Here is a 24,826-nt window from a genome sequence, read left to right on the forward strand (position 1 = left end):
AACCTTCTGTAGTGTGGTAGTGAAAGGTTAACCTTCTGTAGTGTGGTTGTGAAAGGTTAACCTTCTGTAGTGTGGTAGTGAAAGGTTAACCTTCTGTAGTGTGGTAGTGAAAGGGTTAACCTTCTGTAGTGTGGTAGTGAAAGGTTAACCTTCTGTAGTGTGGTAGTGAAAGGGTTAACCTTCTGTAGTGTGGTTGTGAAAGGGTTAACCTTCTGTAGTGTGGTTGTGAAAGGGTTAACCTTCTGTAGTGTGGTAGTGAAAGGTTAACCTTCTGTAGTGTGGTAGTGAAAGGTTAACCTTCGGTAGGGTGGTAGTGAAAGGTTAACCTTCTGTAGGGTGGTAGTGAAAGGTTAACCTTCTGTAGTGTGGTTGTGAAAGGGTTAACCTTCTGTAGTGTGCTTGTGAAAGGGTTAACCTTCTGTAGTGTGCTTGTGAAAGGGTTAACGCAATGAGGTAGCAGTCCCTATAAGGGATTGTTTCATTAACACAACACACAGATTCCCCAATGACATCCCCGGTGGCCATAATTCAAACTAATTTACTCTCAATAACTGTCAAAATAAATGAATGTGTGCAAAACTGTTTGGAGTTTTTTTTGGATGTGTGTGAGAGTAGAGTACAGTATGTGCAAAATAAATCTATTTAATTCATAATATTCATCAATATATTATATTAATTAATGAGGTGATTCTCATTCAATGACAGCTATGGCTATTGCACCATATTGGTTTGCGAGACGCAACTACGACTACAGAAACATATTAATGTACCCAAGATATTCTATTAACCCCTTCTACGACACCTCTCCTTCTTCTCCATCCCTCTTCACCTTCTCCTCCCTGCATCCCTCCGTCCTCCTCCTCCTCCGTCCTCCTCCTCCTCCTCCTCCCCCTCCTCCTCCTCCTCCTCCTCCTCCTCCTCCTCCTCCTCCTCTCCTCCTCCTCCTCCTCCTCCTCCTCCTCTCCTCCTCCTCCTCCTCCTCCCTCCCTCCTCCTGCTCCTCCTCCTCCTCCTCCTCCTCCTCCTCCTCCTCCTCCTCCCTCGCAGACTCTGTCCTGGCTGAAGGAGAACGTTGCCATGGCCACCCAGGTGTGCTCCATGGCCGGGGGGGAGGGTCCAGAGGCAGCCCGGAGGTGTCAGGAGGCCCTGGAGCAGGACATCCTGACCAACCGAGGGCGGATAGAGGTGGTCAAGAAGGTAAACCAGGACAACACCCACTGTCGAGTAGTCAATGTTAAATAATATATATGAAATATATGCAGCAATATAGAGGATATATGCAGCAATATACAACGGTTAACCGTCTCTGTAGTGTGGCAGTGAAAGGGTTAACCTTCTGTAGTGTGGCTTTGAAAGGGTTAACCGTTTGTCGCGTGTGGCAGTGAAAGGGTTAACCCTTCTGTATTGTCACAATGAAAGGGTTAACCGTTTGTTGCGTGTGGCAGTGAAAGGGTTAACCTTCTGTATTGTCACAATGAAAGGGTTAACCGTTTGTCGTGTGTGGCAGTGAAAGGGTTAACCTTCTGTATCGTCACAATGAAAGGGTTAACCGTTTGTCGTGTGTGGCAGTGAAATGGTTAACCTTCTGTATTCTCACAATGAAAGGGTTAACCGTTTGTCGTGTGTGGCAGTGAAAGGGTTAACCTTCTGTATTGTCACAATGAAAGGGTTAACCCTTCTGTAGTGTGGCAGTGAAAGGGTTAACCTGCTGTAGTGTCACAATGAAAGGGTTAACCGTTTGCCATGTGGCAGTGAAAGGGTTAACCCTTCTGTATTGTCACAATGAAAGGGTTAACCCTTCTGTAGTGTGGCAGTGAAAGGGTTAACGTTAGGTTATGACTATAACCAAGTTCTGTTAATTAGGGGTGACGCTTGGCATCACTACTGCACTATCTCGCGTACGTGCACGCGTACTGAATAAACCACAAATGTACCTCTAATACCAGTATTAGTCTGACCACACCCCTCATCAGCTTACCTTCATAAGCAGGTGTGTGGTCACCTGCTCTCCTCCTTCCCAAGCTTTCACCACAAGGTGAGGTCAAGGGCTGCAGCGGCCGTCTGATGCCAAGCGTCACCCCTAATTAACAGAACTTGGTTATAGTCATAACCTAACGTTCTGTTTCATTAGGGGCTCTGCTTGGCATCACTACTGCACAAAGGGAGGCCAAGCGGAGCCGCTGGCTGACAAATACACCCCGCTGACAGCCCCCCAAAACCATCAGAACAGGGAGGGCCGAGCCCCCCCGACCCCCCCTAATGGAGGGTATCCCCCCTATTAGAGGCTTCACGGGAAGGCGACGGACCCGACCGTGCGAAGAGGCACTCAAGCAACTCAACGCACAGGGTGAGCAGACCGTGGCTTGACCCCACGACTACACACACGCACAACCCGCATGCCACCCGGGAACGAACGGAGGAACAACCTCGTCACTGCCCCCAGAATCACGGGGTCAAGGGCAAACCCAACCCCGTGGCAAGGCCGTAGCAGCGGAGCGCGAAGGAAGACCCAGACCCACCAAAAGGACTGGACTCCCTGGAATGGGGGCCCGGAGAAGTCCATGATGCCAGCATCAAGACCCCACCAGGTGGGCACGTAGTGCCCCGCCCCCCACATCGCCAGCGTATTCGGACAAAGGCCCCCCAGTTACTGCACCTGGTAATCCCAGGCGGTATCCCAACCAAGTACTAACCAGGCCAGAACCTGCTTAGCTTCCGAGATCGGACGAGATCGGGCGTGTTCAGGTTGGTATGGCCGTAAGCCGAGCGGGCCCTGTCCCCCCAATAGTACACCGCCTGGCACACTGACCCTGCAGAACAGGCAGTCAGCATGGCCGTAAGCACACAAAAAAGGTTAACCAACGGAAGCAGGCAGCGCACCGGGGAAAAACCAGGCAACAGGCTGTTAACCCTAGCCTGGAGACTGCGGACGAGACAGGCGCCAGAGGGGACAGCTGAACACAGCCGCCCCGGCGGAAGGAGCGTAAGCTGGCGGTGTTGCATGACCAAGCCTCCATTTAAAACCCCCACCCAGAGGGGTCGAGGCAGAGAAGGCTGACACGATTGGCAGACGTCATGAACGTGCAGGGGCACCCTCAAACGGTGAACCCGGGAGTTGACACTGCTCCAACACACCAGGGAATCAACCACCTCGGTGTTACCCAATGCGGTGGTTGTTCCTATAACCCCTCAAGAAAAAACTCCAAAACACACCTGCGGGTATACACCGGCTATACCGCAGTACAAGTGTTTCAGTTTTCAAAAAAGGGTTAACCCAGGCCTACGGGTCGCAAACATCACTTCGACCGGGCCTGGCGGTACGGGAAGCACAGGGTCACCAGAGGAGGTCAAAAAACCACCCCCACAGGCCCTCTTCGCCATGCGTGAGAGAGGAGCGAAAAATAATGGAGAACCAGCCCCTAAGCACACCGTACTTGGTATTCCCAGGCGGTCTCCCAACCAAGTACTAACCAGGACCAACCTGTGTAGCGGCCGAGATCCGACGAGATCGAGCGCGTACAGAATGGCATGGCTGTAAGCCATGACGACAGTGCTGAGTAAAAACATACCCAACCAGGGTCTCCATAGCGCTTAACCCTGTGACACCCAGACCGACCTGGCATTTTTCCCCCTGAAAAAAGCCCAAGTCCCTCAGGGTACCAGAACAGCAGATCTGCATCCCCGGCGGACAACGGGTTCAACTGATCTGGACCAGCGTGACCAGAACCAGTCCCGTGCCCTAACCACGCCGACATGCCTACTCCAGGAGAAGGGCAGATATGCGTGTTGATCTTAACATGAAAAGAAGGCGCCACCCAGACGTTCGGACGAACCGCGCCTGGTGGCCCACCCCAAGGGCGTGAGACCCCACCACATATGTTCAGATCCATCCCGTCATCATCCCCCAGACATGAACGAGAATCCGTCGACAACCCACCCAGGTCATGGGATGTGGTCGTCGGAAGAGGAAAAACCCCCATCTCAGTTGCTTTATAAAAACGCTGTTTCAACACAAGCAACCAAGGCGTGCCAGTCAATCGCCTGTTTACAGCGAGCTAGCACTATACGTGCGTCGGGACACACCCCCATCAATGAACAGGCTATTTAGACCTGTCATTGAATCCCCAAGGCGCCCAGGGGAACGACAAGAGGGGTGTGACACTCCCTAACTCCAACACTTCTGGAATAGAAAGAAGGAAGCATCAACAGTATGTATCCCAGTCTACACAGCCGGGGTAAAAAATGTTCACATTTTTACATCCCACCACCCTCCCATAGGAAAGAGACGGGGATCCCCAGAGAGACTTCCCACGCGAGCTGTACAGATTGAAAAGAATATATTGCACCTTGAGCCATGTAAAAAACTGGTTTTAGGGCCTCCGGGGAAGAGGCACTGAACCCATACACACTCAATAAACGAATTGAATCGAATATACATACAATAGAAAAGGACCCTTCTAGAGGGTCCACTCACTTTGACAATCTGAGGAGGAAGGCTCTGTACTCTGATGGAGGCTTCCTCACATGGAAGAAGGAGTCCGAACTCACAGAAGGCCTGAATAGGCGCTTGGTGAGGAGGAGCCCTGACCACCCCCCCTGAAAACAGATCCATCACATGGACCTGAACAGCACACGGAAGTCCTACCAACAGAGACGCGCACGGTGACGTACTCTATGGCGGGGGAATTCCTGCGGTGCACACGCCCAATATACCAGGCCGTGGGACCAGGAACTCCCTCCCCCCCCCCCCCCCCCCCCCCCCGTAACGTGCCGAACCGCCACGTGACGGGAACCTTGAAGGACAGGGGGTGTACCCCTGACCGACAGAACAATGGGGAGAGGAAAGGTTACCAGTTCACCCCTTTACGACCCCACACCCATGATACGATGTAACGACAAAAAGAGAATATGACACAGTCATAGTCAGCTCTATGAAGCGTTTCACAGCTCCACACAGCGCATGAGCTAACCTGCTATCTGATTTTTACTAAGGAAAAACACAGAATAGAGAGGGCTCTAAGAACCCCGGTCCAACATACACATGTGCTTCTGTGGCCAGTACAACCCAGTTGTAGGTCACATGACACACACAACCCATCATCACCTACAAAAAATGGCAAAAACACTCAACAGAGGAACGCCGTTTTTTTCACAATGAGAGAATACATCATTCTTGATTAGTATCGACCACAGGCCTTGCTAAGCACACATGACAGCAACCAAACCAATTTCCCTTTAGGAAATAAGTTTCTCCAGCAGATTTAGCACAACCTCAGCAATCAAGCTAAGAGTTACATCGTATCCCTACCACACAAAAGACACAATTAATGCACAACATGTCTGACAGGAGGATGAAAAAGTCCCCAGGGAACCGGGGGGGAAAACACAATCCTCCTATTTTACCCTCAATACGGCCAGTTAAAACAGGAAAACCTGTTAATGTGTGAACACACTGTTCATTGTCATTACAGTCTGAGAAAGAACATTTTAAACTTTTACTCACTTGTCACCAAGCATAGCTTCATAGGTTAGTTACCTTAGTTGCGAGTACACGGCCGTGTTTCTCACACAACAACCAGATCATTACATCCCGTTTGCACGGAGAAGCTAACTGCCAGTGACAAAAACAGCTCACACATAACCCGCAACGTATCCTAAATGCATTGTAGCAACACACGTTTTGGGAAAAACACCGTTATTCACAATACATTTAGCAAAGTAAAACCAGAAGACGTGTTATGAGGTTTCAAGTTTCAAGTTTCTTTAATAGTTGTCATACAGAAGTACAGAATACTTTTGTACAAAATGCTTCTTACTGTTGCGCTCCAGAGACTGTGCATGACAAGATAAGTATGAAATAAAAACATAGTAAAATTTAGAAGAAAAAAAAAGAGGTCACAGTGTTCAGTTTAGACATATGTACAATGTTCGTAGACGTAGTTACCATACAATATACAATACTGTGCAGTGTACTAATATACAATACTATATAGTGCAAGGCATAAATGGACGAGGTGCAGTTTAGGTACAATTCACAGTAGGTGTACGAGTTGTAGTGCAAATCCTTTATCAATAAATATAAAGTGTAAGTGTGTTTGTGTGATCTAAAGTGTGGAGAGTGGGTGCTGCAGTGTGTTGTTTGTTTGAGTGAGTGTGTGTGTGCGTGTGGGTGTGTGTGCTGTGTGCATTTGATGGTTGTTGCATAGTGATTATTGTTCGTTTAGCGATTATTGTTCGTTTAGCAGCCTGATGGCCTGGGGATAGAAGCTCCTTCTGAGTCTTTCTGTGCTCGCCATAAGACTCCGGTATCGCTTGCCTGACGGCAGCAGTTCAAAGAGGCAGTTGTTCGGGTGGCTCGAGTCCTTAATAATTCTCTTAGCCTTCCCCTTGCACCGCTTGTTGTAAATGTTCTGGAGGGTGGGAAGCCCCCCTCTAATTGTGCGTTCGGCTGAACGTGTCACTCTTTGTAGTCTGCTACGGTCTTGTGCAGTGCTATTCCCAAACCAGGAGGTGATGTTGCCGGTCAGGATGCTCTCTATTGTACATGAGTAGAAGTTCCTAAGGATCTTCTGACTGACTTGGAACTTCCTTAGGCGCCTGAGGAAGTAGAGGCGTTGTCGTGCCTTCTTCACAACACTGTCAATGTGTGTGGTCCATGTCAAGTCCTCGGATATGTGGGCTCCGAGGTACTTGAAACTGTTCACTCTCTCAACTGGTGCCCCGTCGATGCTGAGGGGGCTGTAGTCCTTGACCCCCGACCTCCTGAAGTCCACAATCATCTCTTTTGTTTTGCTGACGTTCAGGGAGAGGCAGTTCTCCTGACACCACTGTGACAGGTTCTCTACCTCTTCCAGGTAGGCCCTTTCGTCGTTGGCAGAGATCAGGCCCACCACTACTGTGTCATCAGCAAATTTGATGATGGTGTTGTTGTTCCGCTGTGCTACGCAGTCATGTGTGTACAGGGAGTAGAGGAGGGGGCTCAGAACACAGCCCTGGGGGGCCCCTATGTTGAGCGTGATGGATGAGGAGGTGCAGTTGCCGGCTCTTACCACCTGGGGTCTGCCCGTCAGGAAGTCCAGGACCCACTGGCACAGGTCATAGTTCAAGCCCAGGTCCCTGAGCTTGGCTATGAGTTTGGAGGGGACTATGGTATTGAATGCTGAGCTGTAGTCGATGAACAGCATTCTCACATAGTTCCCCTTCCTCTTGTCCAGATGTGATGCTGCTGTGTGCAGCACATGGGCTATGGCGTCCTCCGTGGACCTGTTGGGGCGATATGCAAATTGCAGAGGGTCCAGGTTGATTGGGAGGGAGGAACAGATGTAGCCCTTCACTAGCTTCTCAAAGCACTTCATGGCTATGGAGGTGAGGGCTACAGGGCGGTAGTCGTTGAGGCAAGCGGGCGTAGATTTTTTGGGTACAGGGATGATGGTGGACTTCTTCAGACAGGTGGGGATGACGGCCTGTTCCAAGGACAGGTTGAAGATGTCAGTGAATACCGGGGCCAGTTGGTCGGCACAGACTTTTAGGACGCGGCCGGGGATGCCGTCCGGTCCTGCTGCCTTCCTGATATCCACTTTTTTAAAGATCCGTCTCACCTCATGCTCTGTTACCCTGAACACTGAGTCTCCATCAGCAGACCCCCCCCCCCCCATTGCCGTGGTTTGTAGGCTGGTGTTGTTATTCACAGCCTCAAACCTCGCATAGAAGGAGTTGAGATCATTTGCTAAGGAGATGTCACTGTTCAGTTTGAGGGGGGTTCCTTTGTAGTCTGTCATTGTTCTGAGGCCCTGCCACATGCCTCTAGAGTCAGCCTGTTCAAACTGAAGTTCAACTTTATCCTTGTAACGCCGTTTTGCCTCTATTACTGCTCTCCTGACGTTGTATCTTGCCATCTTGTGTTCTTCCATGTTGCCTGTCACCAGCCCGGTGTTGTATGCTGATGTGCGCACTTTCAGAGCCTCACGGACGGATTTGTCTACCCAGGGCTTTTGGTTTGGGTAGATATTAATTTTGGTGGTGGGGATTATTACTTCTACCTGAGTACAGACATAGTCAATCACCGTTTCGGTGTATTCGTTAATATTGGCTGTGTTATCACGGAGTACACTCCATTCTGTGCTTCCCAGCACTGCTTGGAGTGACTCTACTGACGTCACGGTCCAACGCTTAACCTCTCGCGAGACCACCGGCGTTCGCTTGAGACACTGTTTGTACTTAGGCAAAAGAAAAATTGCTGCGTGATCGCTTTTACCGAATGGACTAAGAGCCTGTGACTTGTACCCATTCTTAAATTGCGAGTATACATGGTCTAATATGTTCTCGCCTCTGGTGGGACAGGTCACATGCTGATAGAAATTCGGCAGCACCTTTTTAAGACGCGCGCTGTTGAAATCCCCCAAGACCAAAATGGCCGCGTCAACGTTAGCTGCCTGGAGTTTGTTTACCTCGTCGTGAAGTTTTGAAAGTGCGACCTCAGTGTTCGCGTGTGGTGGAATGTACACTCCGATGAGGATGATGGACGTTAACTCTCTTGGGAGGAAGAAGGGTCGACATTTTATCGTGATAAACTCCAGGTCTGGGGAGCAGTGGTTAGACATTTCTTTTGTGTTGCCTAAATCGCACCACTCCTTGTTTATCATGAAGGCGATGCCGCCTCCTTTCTTCTTTAGTGACTCTAATGCCGTCCGGTCTTTTCGTAGAACGAAGAAGTGGTCTGCCGGTTCTATTGCATGATTCGGGACATCTGGACTCAGCCAAGTTTCTGTGAAACAGAGGACGTTACAATCCCGAATGTCCCTCTGGAATTGGATCCTTGCTCTGATGTCGTCCAATTTGTTTCCTATCGATTGCACATTGGCCAACAATATGCTGGGCAATGTGGTTCTGTGTCGTTTGGACCTCAGTCTGTTCCGGACCCCGGCTCTCTTTCCTCGTCTTCGCGGCGGCTTTTGTCCGTGGCCGGCATAACAAAGGATCTCGGCAGGCCATTTCTGCTGTTCAGCGATCCGATCCAGAGAGCAATCCAAACGGTAAGTTTTTCTTAATCCAATGTCAATGATTGACTGACGGTCATACACATATAATGCACCAACAGTTGGTGCAAATAAAACTCCTAATACTATAAAAATTAACAAAATAAAGCACAGTCTCGTCGGAGCGATCAGAAAGGCAGCCATCACAGCAACCCCGTTCCTACCCGGAACGCAGATCAGTGAAGTGCAGTCACAGACACCGTAGGAAACACAGCCGCTCCTGTGTTGTCCGAACTGGGCAGCGTCACCGCTCCAACCCGCACTACAGTCCTCTGTTGATGCAACCTCGCCGTCCTGGCTCAGGGCAGGGTCGACGAAACATCCCCTGTCAAGGATGACGTCGTAGTCAAGAGTGTAAAACATGTTAAAATCAAAGCACGTTCAACAGAAAAGCTATCAAGCTAACGGCCGCTCCAACCGTTCGGGTGCTACTGCTTCCGCTCGCGAGACGCCGATCTAACGACGCACGCGATCAGAAGCGAGCTCACGGCGGCGCGCGAGAAGCTAAGCTACCCCGCGCCAGGCCATGGCCATAGCAGCAAGCTAACGTTACCTAGCGACCACGACATGCTAGCCCCGCAGCTAACAGCTGACTGGCTAATAGAAGGCCCTAAGCAGGCCATGCAGCGATCCAGCAGGCTAACGCAGCAGTTAACAGCTGACTGGCTAACCGTAAGCTATGAACATGTAAACAATGACATAACACTCACCCAGACAGGCCGCCGTTCTGAACCTCTCCTCACTTTTTAAGAGAAAAGAGAAAACAAGATGTCAACACCGCTTCACAACGGTGACTTTACCACATCCGACGGAATCAGCACAGTACCAACTGGCCTGTGTAGCTGACTTTGAACATGAATCTGCCGCTATCGCACATTACATGCACATATCCCCTCGTGAAGGAATACTCTCATTTGGATATGAAAGATGGGGCCTTAACACGGTGACAGAGAGAATCCACTCGTCCAGAACACACAGGGATCACCAGTGTCAATGGTCGCGGCCCACTAGTTAAAACTATAATGGTCTTCAGACCAAGGTCTTCTGTCGCCTAGGTGGCTGAACAAAGGACCCTAGCCTGGGGCCGGTTTCCATAAACTTTGTCAAGTAGCCCCCATAGCACTAACAGACAAGTGGAGCCCGCCAGCAAACACTACTCACCCAACCTGGAACGCACCGCTTCTCACAACAGCGGCATGTCCGACAGTTCAGCTGTGGCCTGACAGGTTTCACCCCAACAAACACAGCAAGGAACTGCAGTTGAGAAGCATGCAGCGGCGTGCTCCCAATACGAAAACCGGTGGAGGGTTTTTAGAATGATCATCATCTTCCAGACACTCCAGTACGAAGACAATATCGCCGTATTTTCTCGAAAATAGTGAGAGAGAAAATAAAGATATGATGTCAACGTATCCTTGTTTCCCAAAGCTGCTCCTAAACCTTTCTTCCATCATGGTGTCAAGTGTGGGAATCTACCGAGGCACTTCTTCCTTGTGGTGAAAGCGAGAAGGAGGAGAGCAGGTGACCACACACCTGCTTATGAAGGTAAGCTGATGAGGGGTGTGGTCAGACTAATACTGGTATTAGAGGTACATTTGTGGTTTATTCAGTACGCGTGCACGTACGCGAGATAGTGCAGTAGTGATGCCAAGCAGAGCCCCTAATGAAACAGAACCTTCTGTAGTGTGGTAGTGAAAGGTTAACCTTCTGTAGTGTGGTAGTGAAAGGGTTAATCTTCTGTATTGTCACAGTGAAAGGGTTAACCCGTCTGTAGTGTGGTAGTGAAAGGGTTAATCCGTCTGTAGTGTGGTAGTGAAAGGGTTAACCCGTCTGTAGTGTGGTAGTGAAAGGTTAACCCTTCTGTAGTGTGGTAGTGAAAGGGTTAACCTTCTGTAGTGTGGTAGTGAAAGGTTAACCTTCTGTAGTGTGGTAGTGAAAGGGTTAACCTTCTGTAGTGTGGCAGTGAAAGGTTAACCTTCTGTAGTGTGGTAGTGAAAGGTTAACCTTCTGTAGTGTGGTAGTGAAAGGTTAACCTTCTGTAGTGTGGTAGTGAAGGGTTAACCTTCTGTAGTGTGGTAGTGAAAGGGTTAACCGTCTGTAGTGTGGTAGTGAAAGGGTTAACCGTCTGTAGAGTGGTAGTGAAAGGGTTACCCTTCTGTAGTGTGGTAGTGAAAGGGTTAACCGTCTGTAGTGTGGTAGTGAAAGGGTTAACCGTCTGTAGAGTGGTAGTGAAAGGGTTACCCTTCTGTAGTGTGGTAGTGAAAGGGTTAACCGTCTGTAGAGTGGTAGTGAAAGGGTTAAGACCCAGCAGATACGTCCAAGGCTCACTTCTTCCATGACACTGTTCTTCCTCGCCGCGTCACCCTAGGGTTCCGTGACGCGGCGCCTAGTCATTAGTCATCATCATCATCGCATTATCACATCATCGGTTCCATCCCCCCCCCCTCTCCCCGGTTCTCCAGGAGGGCCGCGGGTTGGTCCGTGCCCAGCACCCGGGCAGTGCCAAGATCGAGCAGTTCCTGTCCCAGCTGGAGGTGCTGTGGGAGGAGCTACGGAGGAGGCACCAGAGGAACGCTGCCGTCCTGCTGCAGGCCTCGGAGCAGCTGGGCTTCAGGGTGAGTGCCTGCTCCACCCAGATTCAGTTTTTATATTATATATATCTTTTATTGGTGAAACACATAGGTGGTACAGAGAAGCAAAGGTTGTTTATCAATATTTAACACATCACCATGATTCTTATTTTTTTTTGTTGCTTTTATGATACATGACGAGACACGGACAGGACTGAAATTGACCAGGAACAACAAAAAAACAACAAAGACAAAAACTAAACGAAAACAGGCAAAAAGAAAGTAAAAAAAAAAAAAATGAATAAATTATAATAATAATAATAAAATTAAATAAAAAATAATAAAAATAATAAATAACCAAGATACAATATACAATGGGGCGGAGTTTACAACAGAGTATCTGAGGTGCTCACCTCAGAGAAGGAGTATTTCTTTAGGATCAGTATTTCTTTAGGATCAGTCTGGGTCAAGGGGTGTGAGAGTGTTTATGAATGTGATTCATAATGTAGTTTACCAAACTTTTTAATCATGTGATGTTGTTTACCAACCCTTTTATTTGTGTAATATAGTCTACCTATCTTCATATTTGTGTAATATAGTTTAACTAACTTTATATTCGTGTAATATAGTTGACCAATCGTGTTAAGCTGATATCTTCAGGTTGAAATCCATAGCACTATCTGTTTGTGGTCCCTGATGTGAATAGGTTCAGAACCCATTCATTCATTCATTCATTCATTCATTCATTCATTCATTCATTCATTCATTCATTCATTCATTCATTCATTCATTCATAAAACCCCCCGTTGTCTTGATTCCTGATCCTGGATCAGCTGGTGTGAAAAGGTTCGGAACCCCCCCCCCACTTGTCTTAGCTCCTGATCCCGGATCAGCGGCCGTCCTCCGAGAAACTTTATGACTATGAGCTAACTCACTCTCACAATCTTTACCGGCCATGCTTGGCAGAGCCTTAAGGGTATATCCCCAACAATTCACCAAAGCCCGAAGCCAGCGTTTATAAAACACGCTGCCATATCATTCAATTATGGAATGGAAAGATCCTGCGAGGAGAGGTCCGGGCCAGAACGATGACTGACTGGAGTACAAGCCCTTTTTATTGCAGAAGATGTAGGTCAGGTCACGCTCTACCTCCAGCTTCTCCCGAGCATGCCAGCGTTTCGCCGCTGCCTGCTGAACCATTATCGCTCAACTCGCACACAGAACATCATCTGCGCTGTTCTTTTTTGGAGTGAACTAAAATCACTCACAGCAGCAGGGAAAAACCCCCCCTCCTTCGACTTCGAGGCCTTGCTGGGAATGTTTTAGGGCTGTCCCCGACTAAGGATTTGGATGGTCGACTATGATTGGCCAAAATTTGCCGTTAGTCGACTATTGGTCAAAAAAAAAAAAAAAAAAAGTATAATATTTTTAATATTTTCTTTTTCTTTTACATTTATTTTTATTTTGTATCATTCCATTTGGGCTGTGGGGGGTGCTTAATGTCTGAGGGAGTCGACTGAAGGCTTCTTGTCCTCTGCAAAAGCATGCAATTGGTCCACTGATGGATACATCTTGATATTTGTCTAGTCTAGTGTGTTCATTAGACGGGTGAAATCCTCTTTCAGTGCCTCTGTGCCTGTTTTCGTAGGCAGTTAGCCTCTGGTATCCGTGCCATTAGCGTTAGCCGCGCTTCTAGGCCTCTTTTCTTTTGGAAAGAATGATACAAATATATATATAATTTTTTATATTTCTTTTATATATTCGACTAAGAGGTTGGCCAGTCGACTACGGCTCCTTTCGACCGATTAGTCGACTAATCGACTAATAGGGGTCAGCCCTAGAATGTTTGCGTATAGTCCTCTTGCTTCCAACATGGCTGCCTGTGTTTTAACAATAAGAGGAGAGGGCTTCAGCGTTCTTGGTTTTGTTTCAGTGGGTGCTCTTTGGATTAAATCCGGGGTAGGATTTAGTTATAGTTATAAAAAAAGTTGAAGTCCAAGGCAGCTCTACAAATATTAAAATGCCTTTATTTCATGGCTCACATTATTTAGAGAATTTAAAATAAACCGACATGTTTCGGCCTACATAGGGCCTTCATCAGGGTATTGATAACCTATGGCTGCCTGTGTAACCACTTTCGACTGCGTTCTGTGTGGTCCTCCTCGGAGAGTAGGTAGACCGCTGGCGAAAGCACGCTGTTTACTGTTCCACTGTGACTTGTTTACTAGATCCCGTAATAAGACGCCGCGTGATTACGTTATTTGTTGATATATTTCACATAGCAACGCATGACACGTGGCAACCGTTGTTTTGCACACAGCAGCCGTTGTCTCTTCCATTGGCCGTGTGCAAAACAATGGCCGCTGTGTTACAGGGAAGTGATTTGATTAGTTTGACTTCTATTTATCCCGGTAGATTCACACACCGGTGGGCTGTTTTTCCAGCACGCTGAGCGTCTCTCTGTCAAGTACAACCGCAGTCTGACACTGTCGGTCATTAAGCAGCTCCCCTGGATCGGTTGGGGGGTATAAAGTGCCTTGCTTCATTCACTCACCCACCCAGGGACCCTCTGGATGAAAGCACCAACGTTGGGTCTCCCTGTTATCACGTCGTTTTAGCTCTTAACCTTAACCCTGACCTCAACTTATCCTTACTGGAGACCTCCTGTTCCACCATAACCTCAACTAGTTCATAGTTGTTTATAAACCTAACTCTTACCTTAACCTTAACCTTACTGGATCCACAAAGGGTTTGCGTGGCTTTTTCCGACGCAAAGCCGGTGCATATGGCTCTGAAACTCTGTTTGGTATCCACAGAGGACGCGCAACGGGTGAAATGAGGTGGCTGTTCCGTCAGCATTGCGTCCGGTGCAATTGGCGCGTATTTTAAATGAGGTAATATGGGCGGGACGTGTCCCCTTTCTATGCAAAGGAGCCTCGTCGAAATATGCTCCGTATCCACAAAAGCCCGCGCCAATTGCACAGAGCAATTAATGCTACGCACCTACCGTCTTCACAGACATGGTGGTAAATAAGCGCGAATCCATAAGCGTTATAAAGAGGCATCATGCCAGCGTCACTGTCAGCGTCACAGGTGATCACGGCAGCAGTAATTGTTGCCAGACGCAGGCATCGTAATGCCAGGCGTGCCCTGTGAAAGAATATTTCGAACGAGAATATGGTCCTGTAAGGTCCTGTAAGGTCCTGTATGGTCCTGTAAGGTCCTGTAAGGTCCTGGTGTGGAGCAGATCATTTTGCTGGTTGTAAGAAGAAGTCTCACTTGTTTCATGACGATGACATGAGAGAAGTAATCAAGTAGATAATCAGAAATGCTATCTTGAAACAAGAGCCTCGGCCTTGTCTCACGTAAATGTCTTGGAATGAGGAGTTGCAACAAAGAAACATTTCTCAAAACCAGCGACATTGACCAGTGCAGTGAAATAATTGACCTTAAAATGTCATAAAACATGCTGAATAGCTCTGAATACAAGACATAAAAAAAACTAGTCGACTAAAGACGCACTTCCTCAACCATTATCTGAAATAATTGAAATTAAAATTGAAAAAATATACTTTCAGACCCCCTCCATGACACCTCCTCTCCCCTATCCTCCCCCTATCCTCCCCCTATCCTCCCCCCCTCCTCCCTTCTCCTCCCCAGGCCGTGACAGTGCTGCAGGCCCTGGGCAGCCTGGAGGCCTGGCTGGAGTCCGTGGAGCTCTCCCTGAGGGAGGTGTCGCCCTTGGCGGGGGACCCCGGGACCATGAGCGTGGCGGAGAGGGAGAGCCGCCTGCTGCAGCGGGAGGTGTCGGCGCGGGGCCTGGAGCTCGGGGCCCTGAAGCGGGAGGCGGAGCGGCTCTGTGGCCAGGCTCACCCCCCACACACGAGACGCCTGCCAGCGCGCCTGGAGGAGGTGGAGACTAAGTGAGTGTTGGGAGAGGGGGAGGGGGAGGGGGGAGGGGGAGGGGGGAGGGGGCGTTCTGGGGAGAGCCCCCTGACTTGTGTGGTCGCAGAGCATTCGTGTTAACCCTTTCACTACCACACTACAGACGGTTAACCCTTTCACTAACACACTACAGAAGGTTAACCCTTTCACTACCACACTACAGAAGGTTAACCCTTTCACTGCCACACTACAGAAGGTTAACCCTTTCACTACCACACTACAGAAGGTTAACCCTTTCACTACCACACTACAGGAGGTTAACCTTTCTATACCACACTACAGAAGGTTAACCCCTTCACTAACACACTACAGGAGGTTAACCTTTCACTACCACACTACAGAAGGTTAACCCTTTCACTAACACATTACAGAAGGTTAACCTTTCACTACCACACTACAGAAGGTTAACCCTTTCACTGCCACACTACAGGAGGTTAACCTTTCACTACCACACTACAGGAGGTTAACCTTTCACTACCACACTACAGAAGGTTAACCCTTTCACTATCACACTACAGAAGGTTAACCCTTTCACTATCACACTACAGAAGGTTAACCCTTTCACTACCACACTACAGAAGGTTAACCCTTTCACTGCCACACTACATACGGTTAACCCTTTCACTACCACACTACATAAGGTTAACCCTTTCACTGCCACACTGCAGAAGGTTAACCCTTTCACTACCACACTACAGAAGGTTAACCTTTCACTGTCACACTACATAAGGTTAACCCTTTCACTACCACACTACATAAGGTTAACCCTTTCACTGCCACACTACAGAAGGTTAACCTTTCACTACCACACTACAGAAGGTTAACCCTTTCACTACCACACTACAGAAGGTTAACCTTTCACTACCACACTACAGAAGGTTAACCCTTTCACTACCGCACTACAGAAGGTTAACCCTTTCACTACCACACTACATAAGGTTAACCTTTCACTACCACACTACAGAAGGTTAACCTTTCACTACCACACTACAGAAGGTTAACCCTTTCACTACCACACTACATACGATTAACCCTTTCACTACCACACTACAGAAGGTTAACCCGTTCACTGCCACACTACAGAAGGTTAACCCTTTCACAATCACACTACAGAATGTTAACCCTTTCACTACCAAACTACATAAGGTTAACCCTTTCACTACCACACTACAGAATGTTAACCCTTTCACTGCCACACTACAGAAGGTTAACCCTTCCACTGCCACACTACAGAAGGTCAACCCTTTCACTACCACACTACAGAAGGTGAACCCTTTCACTACCACACTACAGAATGTTAACCCTTTCACTACCACACTACAGAAGGTTAACCTTTCACTACCACACTACAGAATGTTAACCCTTTCACTACCAAACTACAGAAGGTTAACCCTTTCACTACCACACTACAGAACGTTAACTCTTCCACTACCACACTACAAAAGGTTAACCCTTTCACTGCCACACTACAGAAGGTTAACCCTTTCACTACCACACTACAAAAGGTTAACCTTTCACTACCACACTACAGAAGGTTAACCATTTCACTACCGCACTACAGAAGGTTAACCCTTTCACTACCACACTACAGAAGGTTAACCCTTTCACTACCGCACTACAGAAGGTTAACCCGTTCACTACCACGCTACAGAACGTGAACCCTTCCACTACCACACTACAAAAGGTTAACATTTCACTACCATAGTGTGATAGTAAAGGGTTAACCTTCTGTAGTGTGGTAGTGAAAGGGTTAACTCACGTGCTCCAGACCCAGGTCTGTGGCTTTGTGTGTTTCACCGCGGTCAGGACATAAAGTCGGGGTCCCGTCGTCAGTATTTCCGAACGGCTGCGGAGCGGAGCCTTGACTCGCGGTGGAATCAAAACATGGAAGTGGGGCCATTATTCACGAGGCCCCCGGGTTCTTATTTATGAAAAACTATTTCACCCCCATAAACCGCGGGAATATATATTTATTATATGAGCCACCCGTCGGTTATTATGAGTCTGCGACCTGACAAGGAATCTCCATGCTGTCATTCACAGCGAGGCTACAGCGGACTCATGTGTGATTCGTGAACCAGTTAATGAGGTCTAGAACCAGTTAATGAGGTCGAGGTCTAGAACCAGTTAATGAGGTCTAGAACCAGTTAATGAGGTCGAGGTCTAGAACCAGTTAATGAGGTCTAGAACCAGTTAATGAGGTCGAGGTCTAGAACCAGTTAATGAGGTCTAGAACCAGTTAATGAGGTCGAGAACAGAACCAGTTAATGAGGTCTAGAACCAGTTAATGAGGTCTAGAACCAGTTAATGAGGTCGAGAACAGAACCAGTTAATGAGGTCTAGAACCAGTTAATGAGGTCTAGAACAGAACCAGTTAATGAGGTCTAGAACCAGTTAATGAGGTCTAGAACAGAACCAGTAATGAGGTCGAGAACAGAACCAGTTAATGAGGTCTACAAGAGAACCAGTTAATGAGGTCTAGAACCAGTTAATGAGGTCTAGAACAGAACCAGTAATGAGGTCGAGAACAGAACCAGTTAATGAGGTCTAGAACCAGTCAATGAGGTCTAGAACCAGTTAATGAGGTCTAGAACAGAACCAGTAATGAGGTCGAGAACAGAACCAGTTAATGAGGTCTAGAACCAGTCAATGAGGTCTAGAACCAGTTAATGAGGTCTAGAACAGAACCAGTAATGAGGTCGAGAACAGAACCAGTTAATGAGGTCGAGAACAGAACCAGTTAATGAGGTCTAGAACCAGTTAATGAGGTCTAGAACCAGTTAATGAGGTCTAGAACAGAACCAGTAATGAGGTTGAGAACAGAACCAGTTAATGAGGTCTACAAGAGAACCAGTTAATGAGGTCTACAACAGAACCAGTTAATGAGGTCTAGAACCAGTTAATGAGGTCTAGAACCAGTTAATGAGGTCTACAAGAGAACCAGTTAATGAGGTCTAGAACAGAACCAGTTAATGAGGTCTAGAACAGAACCAGTTAATGAGGTCTAGAACAGAACCAGTTAATGAGGTCGAGAACAGAACCAGTTAATGAGGTCTAGAACCAGTTAATGAGGTCTACAACAGAACCAGTTAATGAGGTCTAGAACCAGTTAATGAGGTCTAGAACAGAACCAGTAATGAGGTCGAGAACAGAACCAGTTAATGAGGTCTAGAACAGAACCAGTTAATGAGGTCTAGAACCAGTTAATGAGGTCTACAACAGAACCAGTTAATGAGGTCTAGAACCAGTTAATGAGGTCTAGAACCAGTTAATGAGGTCTAGAACAGAACCAGTTAATGAGGTCTAGAACCAGTTAATGAGGTCTAGAACCAGTTAATGAGGTCTACAACAGAACCAGTTAATGAGGTCTAGAACCAGTTAATGAGGTCTAGAACAGAACCAGTTAATGAGGTCTAGAACCAGTTAATGAGGTCTAGAACAGAACCAGTAATGAGGTCGAGAACAGAACCAGTTAATGAGGTCTACAACAGAACCAGTTAATGAGGTCTAGAACCAGTTAATGAGGTCTAGAACCAGTTAATGAGGTCTAGAACCAGTTAATGAGGTCTAGAACAGAACCAGTAATGAGGTCGAGAACAGAACCAGTTAATGAGGTCTACAAGAGAACCAGTTAGCGAGGTCTACAACAGCCCCTGAACTGTGGAACAGCCTCCCCACCTCCATTAGGCTCCTCGCCCCCTCGATAGATGCCTTCAAATCTAGGCTCAAAACCCACTTTTACCTACTAGCCTTTCCCGTTCACTGACTCATGCCTGTTTTCCTGTGTGTTTGCCTGTGTGCCCTCCCATAAAACGGAGTGTGATTGTTGTCTATATCTATGTATCTATGTGTATCTACCCTCTGTACAGCACTTTGGTTGACACGTGTCATGTTGAATGTGCTATATAAATAAATCTGATTGATTGATTGATTGATTGATTGATTGATACACATCATCCCCAGCTTGTCGGTGTAGGTCAGAGTCAGTGTTTGTCAGTATGTCAGTCTACGCTTCCAGCCTGACGCCTGTGGTTTTAGCAGGGCTGACCCCCCCTGGAGAAGGTGCCCTCACAGACAGGGCTGACCCCCCCTGGAGAAGGTGCCCTCACAGACAGGGCTGACCCCCCCTGGAGAAGGTGTCCTCACAGACAGGGCTGACCCCCCCTGGAGAAGGTGCCCTCACAGACAGGGCTGACCCCCCCCCCCCTGGAGAAGGTGTCCTCACAGACAGGGCTGACCCCCCCCCCCTGGAGAAGGTGTCCTCACAGACAGGGCTGACCCCCCCCCCCCCCTTGGAGAAGGTGTCCTCACAGACAGGGCTGACCCCCCCCCCCTGGAGAAGGTGTCCTCACAGACAGGGCTGACCCCCCCCCCCCTGGAGAAGGTGTCCTCACAGACAGGGCTGACCCCCCCCCCCCCCCCCTGGAGAAGGTGTCCTCACAGACAGGGCTGACCCCCCCCCCCCTGGAGAAGGTGTCCTCACAGACAGGGCTGACCCCCCCCCCCCCCCCCTGGAGAAGGTGTCCTCACAGACAGGGCTGACCCCCCCCCCCCTGGAGAAGGTGCCCTCACAGACAGGGCTGACCCCCCCCCCCCCCCTGGAGAAGGTGTCCTCACAGACAGGGCTGACCCCCCCCCCCTGGAGAAGGTGCCCTCACAGACAGGGCTGACCCCCCCCCCTGGAGAAGGTGTCCTCACAGACAGGGCTGACCCCCCCTGGAGAAGGTGTCCTCACAGACAGGGCTGACCCCCCCCCCCCCCTGGAGAAGGTGCCCTCACAGACAGGGCTGACCCCCCCCCCTGGAGAAGGTGTCCTCACAGACAGGGCTGACCCCCCCTGGAGAAGGTGTCCTCACAGACAGGGCTGACCCCCCCCCCCCCCCTGGAGAAGGTGCCCTCACAGACAGGGCTGACCCCCCCCCCTGGAGAAGGTGTCCTCACAGACAGGGCTGACCCCCCCTGGAGAAGGTGTCCTCACAGACTGCTTGCCTTGGAATGAACCGTCAAAGTTAGGGCCGTAACGAGGCATCGATTCTAATGTGACGATTCAACTGCATGGATTTTAAAATGTTAGAATCGATTATAATCTAAATAATAAAAAAAAAGTTATCTCTTTTTTGTTATGTTTTTTTCTTTTTTTTTTTCTTTTTTTATTGACCTATACTCCTATAGTCCATTCATGCTGAGTGAATCAGTGCCCCCAGCCACATTTGTGTATTCAAAAATTTTTGGGGAATTAACTGATAGTGAATGTATCGAATCGAATCGAATCGTGGTCAAATGAAGAGATTTCATGATGCATTGAATCGTTGCCTGAAGAATCGTAATCGGATTTAATCGTTGTGAGGTCGCATCGTTACACCCCCCTACTAGTCAAAGTGCAATAAAACCCCAAACCGAACTGAAAGTCATATTTCCGTGGATTACATGATTGATTGGAACCTATAAGCAGGTGACCTCCTCACCCCTTGGAGAGGAGCCCTGTGCATCTGCCTCCCAATGAAGCCATACGATGTTAGGGATGTTAGTTTATTGGACGCACCTTATGTCTATAAACACGAGGCCCAGACTCTGTTAAAAGACACAGAGCTTACCAAGGAAAATAAAGAGGCGGGAAGGGCTCTGTTTAAGGGTTTCCAGGGCGGGGGAGCGCGGGGACGGGTGTAACGTTAGTGACGGACTCTCTTGAGTGGTACATTGTGAGGGGCCATTGATGCGGGGGAGCGCGGGGACGGGTGTAACGTTAGTGATGGACGCTCTTGAGTGGTACATTGTGAGGGGCCATTGATGCGGGGGAGCGCGGGGACGGGTGTAACGTTAGTTATGGACGCTCTGAGTGGTACATTGTGAAGGGCCATTGATGCGGGGGAATGCTGGGACGGGTGTAACGTTAGTGATGGACGCTCTTGAGTGGTACATTGTGAGGGGCCATTGATGCGGGGGAGTGCTGGGACGGGTGTAACGTTAGTGATGGACGCTCTCAGTAGTTCACTGTGAGGGGCCATTGATGCGGGGGAGTGCTGGGACGGGTGTAACGTTAGTGATGGACGCTCTCAGTGGTTCACTGTGAGGGGCCATTGATGTGGGGGAGAGTGGGGATGGGTGTAACGTTAGTGATGGACTCTCTCAGTGGTACATTGTGAGGGGTCATTGATGCGGGGGAGAGTGGGGACGGGTGTAACGTTAGTGATGGATGCTCTGAGTGGTACATTGTGAGGGGTCATTGATGCGGGGGAGAGTGGGGACGGGTGTAACGTTAGTGATGGACGCTCTGAGTGGTACATTGTGAAGGGCCATTGATGCGGGGGAGTGCGGGGACGGGTGTAACGTTAGTGACGGACGCTCTGAGTGGTTCACTGTGAGGGGCCATTGATGTGGGGCGGGGGAGAGTGGGGACGGGTGTAACGTTAGTGACGGACGCTCTGAGTGGTTCACTGTGAGGGGCCATTGATGTGGGGCGGGGGAGAGTGGGGACGGGTGTAACGTTAGTGACGGACGCTCTGAGTGGTTCACTGTGAGGGGCCATTGATGTGGGGCGGGGGAGAGTGGGGACGGGTGTAACGTTAGTGATGGACGCTCTGAGTGGTACATTGTGAGGGGTCATTGATGCAGCTTGCCTATTCATTCATTCTGAAATCTTTATTTCAACTTGAGAAAATCATTGAGGGCCTGACCTCATTAACATTGATGTTGAAACACATGATGATAAATACAATAGAAAATACAATAAACAACACAATATATAATAAGTGCAATTATAATACAAATGTGTACAATCGATTACAGATAATAGTGGAACGATTGGTGATCAAGGATCTAAACTGACGACGACGGGCACCAAAGTATTGAGCCTTTTAAGGTCGCTTTCACATATAGTTTTGGTGGACTCTGTGCGGTTCTGGTGGTGAAGTTGCAACATTGTTGCATTCTTCATTTGGTTCGCCTGCGTTCACATAGCAATCTGTGAGGCGGACCAAACTATCTGAATAATGTCACACGGTCGAAAAGGGCGCTCGTCTATTGGACAGTGGAAATGTGTGTGGCTGCGAGCCCGTGTGTGCGCGCGCGCGCGTGTGTGTGTCTGTGTGTGGACTGCGAGCTCTGTCTGACTCCAGATCAGCGGAGGCGAGTTGTTCTATTGAAGCCGATTACCACCATCCTCTCGCTAAACAACTTGTACACCACGTTGTTATATTTATATAATAACAACAATATTAATAAGCCGCGTTTTTTCTTCCTTCTTCCCAAGATGCACAGTTAGATATATAGATAGATAGATAGATAGATAGATAGATAGATAGATAGATAGATAGATAGATAGATAGATAGATAGATAGATAGATAGATAGATAGATAGATAGATAGATAGATAGATAGATAGATAGATAGATAGATAGATAGATAGATAGATAGATAGATAGATAGATAGATAGATAGATAGATAGATAGAGAGATAGAGAGATAGATGCAGTGTGCTTGTTTTGCATTGAATGCTGCGAGCAGTGGTAATAATAAGCACTTCCTATATTTGGTTCGTGTTTGGTCCGATGAAGCGAACCGAGACCTACGTTTTCAGGCGGACCAGAGTTTGCCTGTTTGGTCCGGCGGACCGAGTTCGACGGCATTCACACAAACCCGAAAAACCTGGACTATCGAATTCTGGTCCGATAATCCGGACCAAACAGCCCCTGTGTGAAAGCGACCTTAGAGTTTGTTGTGTGATGTTCCGCGGGTCAGGAGCACAGAAGCTAAACGCAATAAAACCTCCCAAGTTCAGTACAAACTCCAGGTGCTTTAAGTGCGAGAGTCAGTCATCGGAATGTGTGCCATAGGGTCCAGCCGTCCACTGTAGCAGAGAAGTAAGATAAATAGGGCCCAATTATGGCTTTATACAAAAACAGATGCCAATGCACCTATGAGTCGCTTTCTTAAAGGGGACATGGCACATGGAATATGTGTTTTGCTTGGTCTATTTTATGTATCTTTATCTGAAACAATGACATAATGTGCTCCACAACGTTTTAGCCTTCATATTATCAAGCCTAAACAAACTGTTCAGGATTATTGCGATAAACAAGCGATAAACAAGCTTTAGTTTATCAATCAGCTGTGCATTTTGGCGCCAGGAACACTGGCTATACCTAATGTACTGCCCCAGTTTGTACACGTTTGTAGGGTAGCCCAGGCAGGGAAAGAAATATTCTTTTGAGATCTTTATTTATTCTCGAACACAACAAACGCACAAATCACAGTAAAGACTCAAATGTAAACATAAACAGACGAGTTTGTCTTCATCCGTGGGAAAACAAACGAGGATGAGTTGGAGAAGAGGCAGAAAGAAGCACAGCTCATCTAGTCCCGCCCCTTTCTTACAATATCAAATATCAAATCAAAACGTTCCCTGAGAGCAAATATCTATAGTTTCTCAGATATCAGCGCTTTTCTTCATATAATATATTTCTGAACTGTGTCACGTTAGCGCTCTTTCCACTTGTAGTCCATTCCATAAAGCCGCCCCACAAGCTGAAACGCACATCCTTTTCATTTAAGTTGGTGTAAGAGAAGAGAGAGGCTGCTGGGAAATATGATTAAACCTGCACCAACATGGTACACAGATTCAACCCTTTCACTGCCACACGACTAAGGGTTAACCCTTTCACAACCACACTCCAGAAGGTTAACCCTTTCACTACCACACTACAGACGGTGGAAGTGAAATGTTAACCGTCTGTAGTGTGGCAGTGAAAGGGTTAACCGTCTGTAGTGTGGCAGTGAAAGGGTTAACCGTCTGTAGTGTGCTAGTGAAATGGTTAACCTTCTGTAGTGTGGTAGTGAAAAGGTTAACCTTCTGTAGTGTGGTAGTGAAAGGGTTAACCTTCTGTAGTGTGGTAGTGAAAAGGTTAACCGTCTGTAGTGTGGTAGTGAAAAGGTTAACAGTCTGTAGTGTGGTAATGAAAAGGTTAACCGTCTGTAGTGTGGTAGTGAAAAGGTTAACCGTATGTAGTGTGGCAGTGAAAGGGTTAACCGTCTGTAGTGTGGCAGTGAAAGGGTTAACCGTCTGTAGTGTGGTAGTGAAAGGTTAACCTTCTGTAGTGTGGTAGTGAAAGGTTAACCGTCTGTAGTGTGGCAGTGAAAGGGTTAACCGTCTGTAGTGTGGCAGTGAAAGGTTAACCTTCTGTAGCGTGGTAGTGAAAGGTTAACCGTCTGTAGTGTGGTAGTGAAAGGGTTAACCGTCTGTAGTGTGGTAGTGAAAAGGTTAACCGTCTGTAGTGTGGTA

General features: G+C 48.1%; 1 protein-coding gene across 1 annotated transcript in view; it reads left to right on the plus strand.

The window, feature by feature from the left end:
- Window positions 1–1,046: 1,046 nt before the first annotated feature.
- LOC311247693 (spectrin beta chain, non-erythrocytic 5-like) overlaps window positions 1,047–24,826 on the plus strand; it is a gene marked incomplete at both ends in the record, with an annotated part of 59,959 nt that continues 36,179 nt past the window's right edge. The window contains 3 exons of the mRNA XM_084338702.1: window positions 1,047–1,196; window positions 11,497–11,649; window positions 15,265–15,527. Of these exons, the coding sequence (XP_084194828.1) occupies window positions 1,047–1,196; window positions 11,497–11,649; window positions 15,265–15,527 (566 nt within the window). The remainder of the gene's footprint in view (window positions 1,197–11,496; window positions 11,650–15,264; window positions 15,528–24,826) is intronic.

Source organism: Notolepis coatsorum, assembly GCF_963971535.1.
Source record: "Notolepis coatsorum genome assembly, contig: SCAFFOLD_1084, whole genome shotgun sequence".
In the NCBI taxonomy this organism is placed as follows: Eukaryota; Metazoa; Chordata; class Actinopteri; order Aulopiformes; family Paralepididae; genus Notolepis; species Notolepis coatsorum.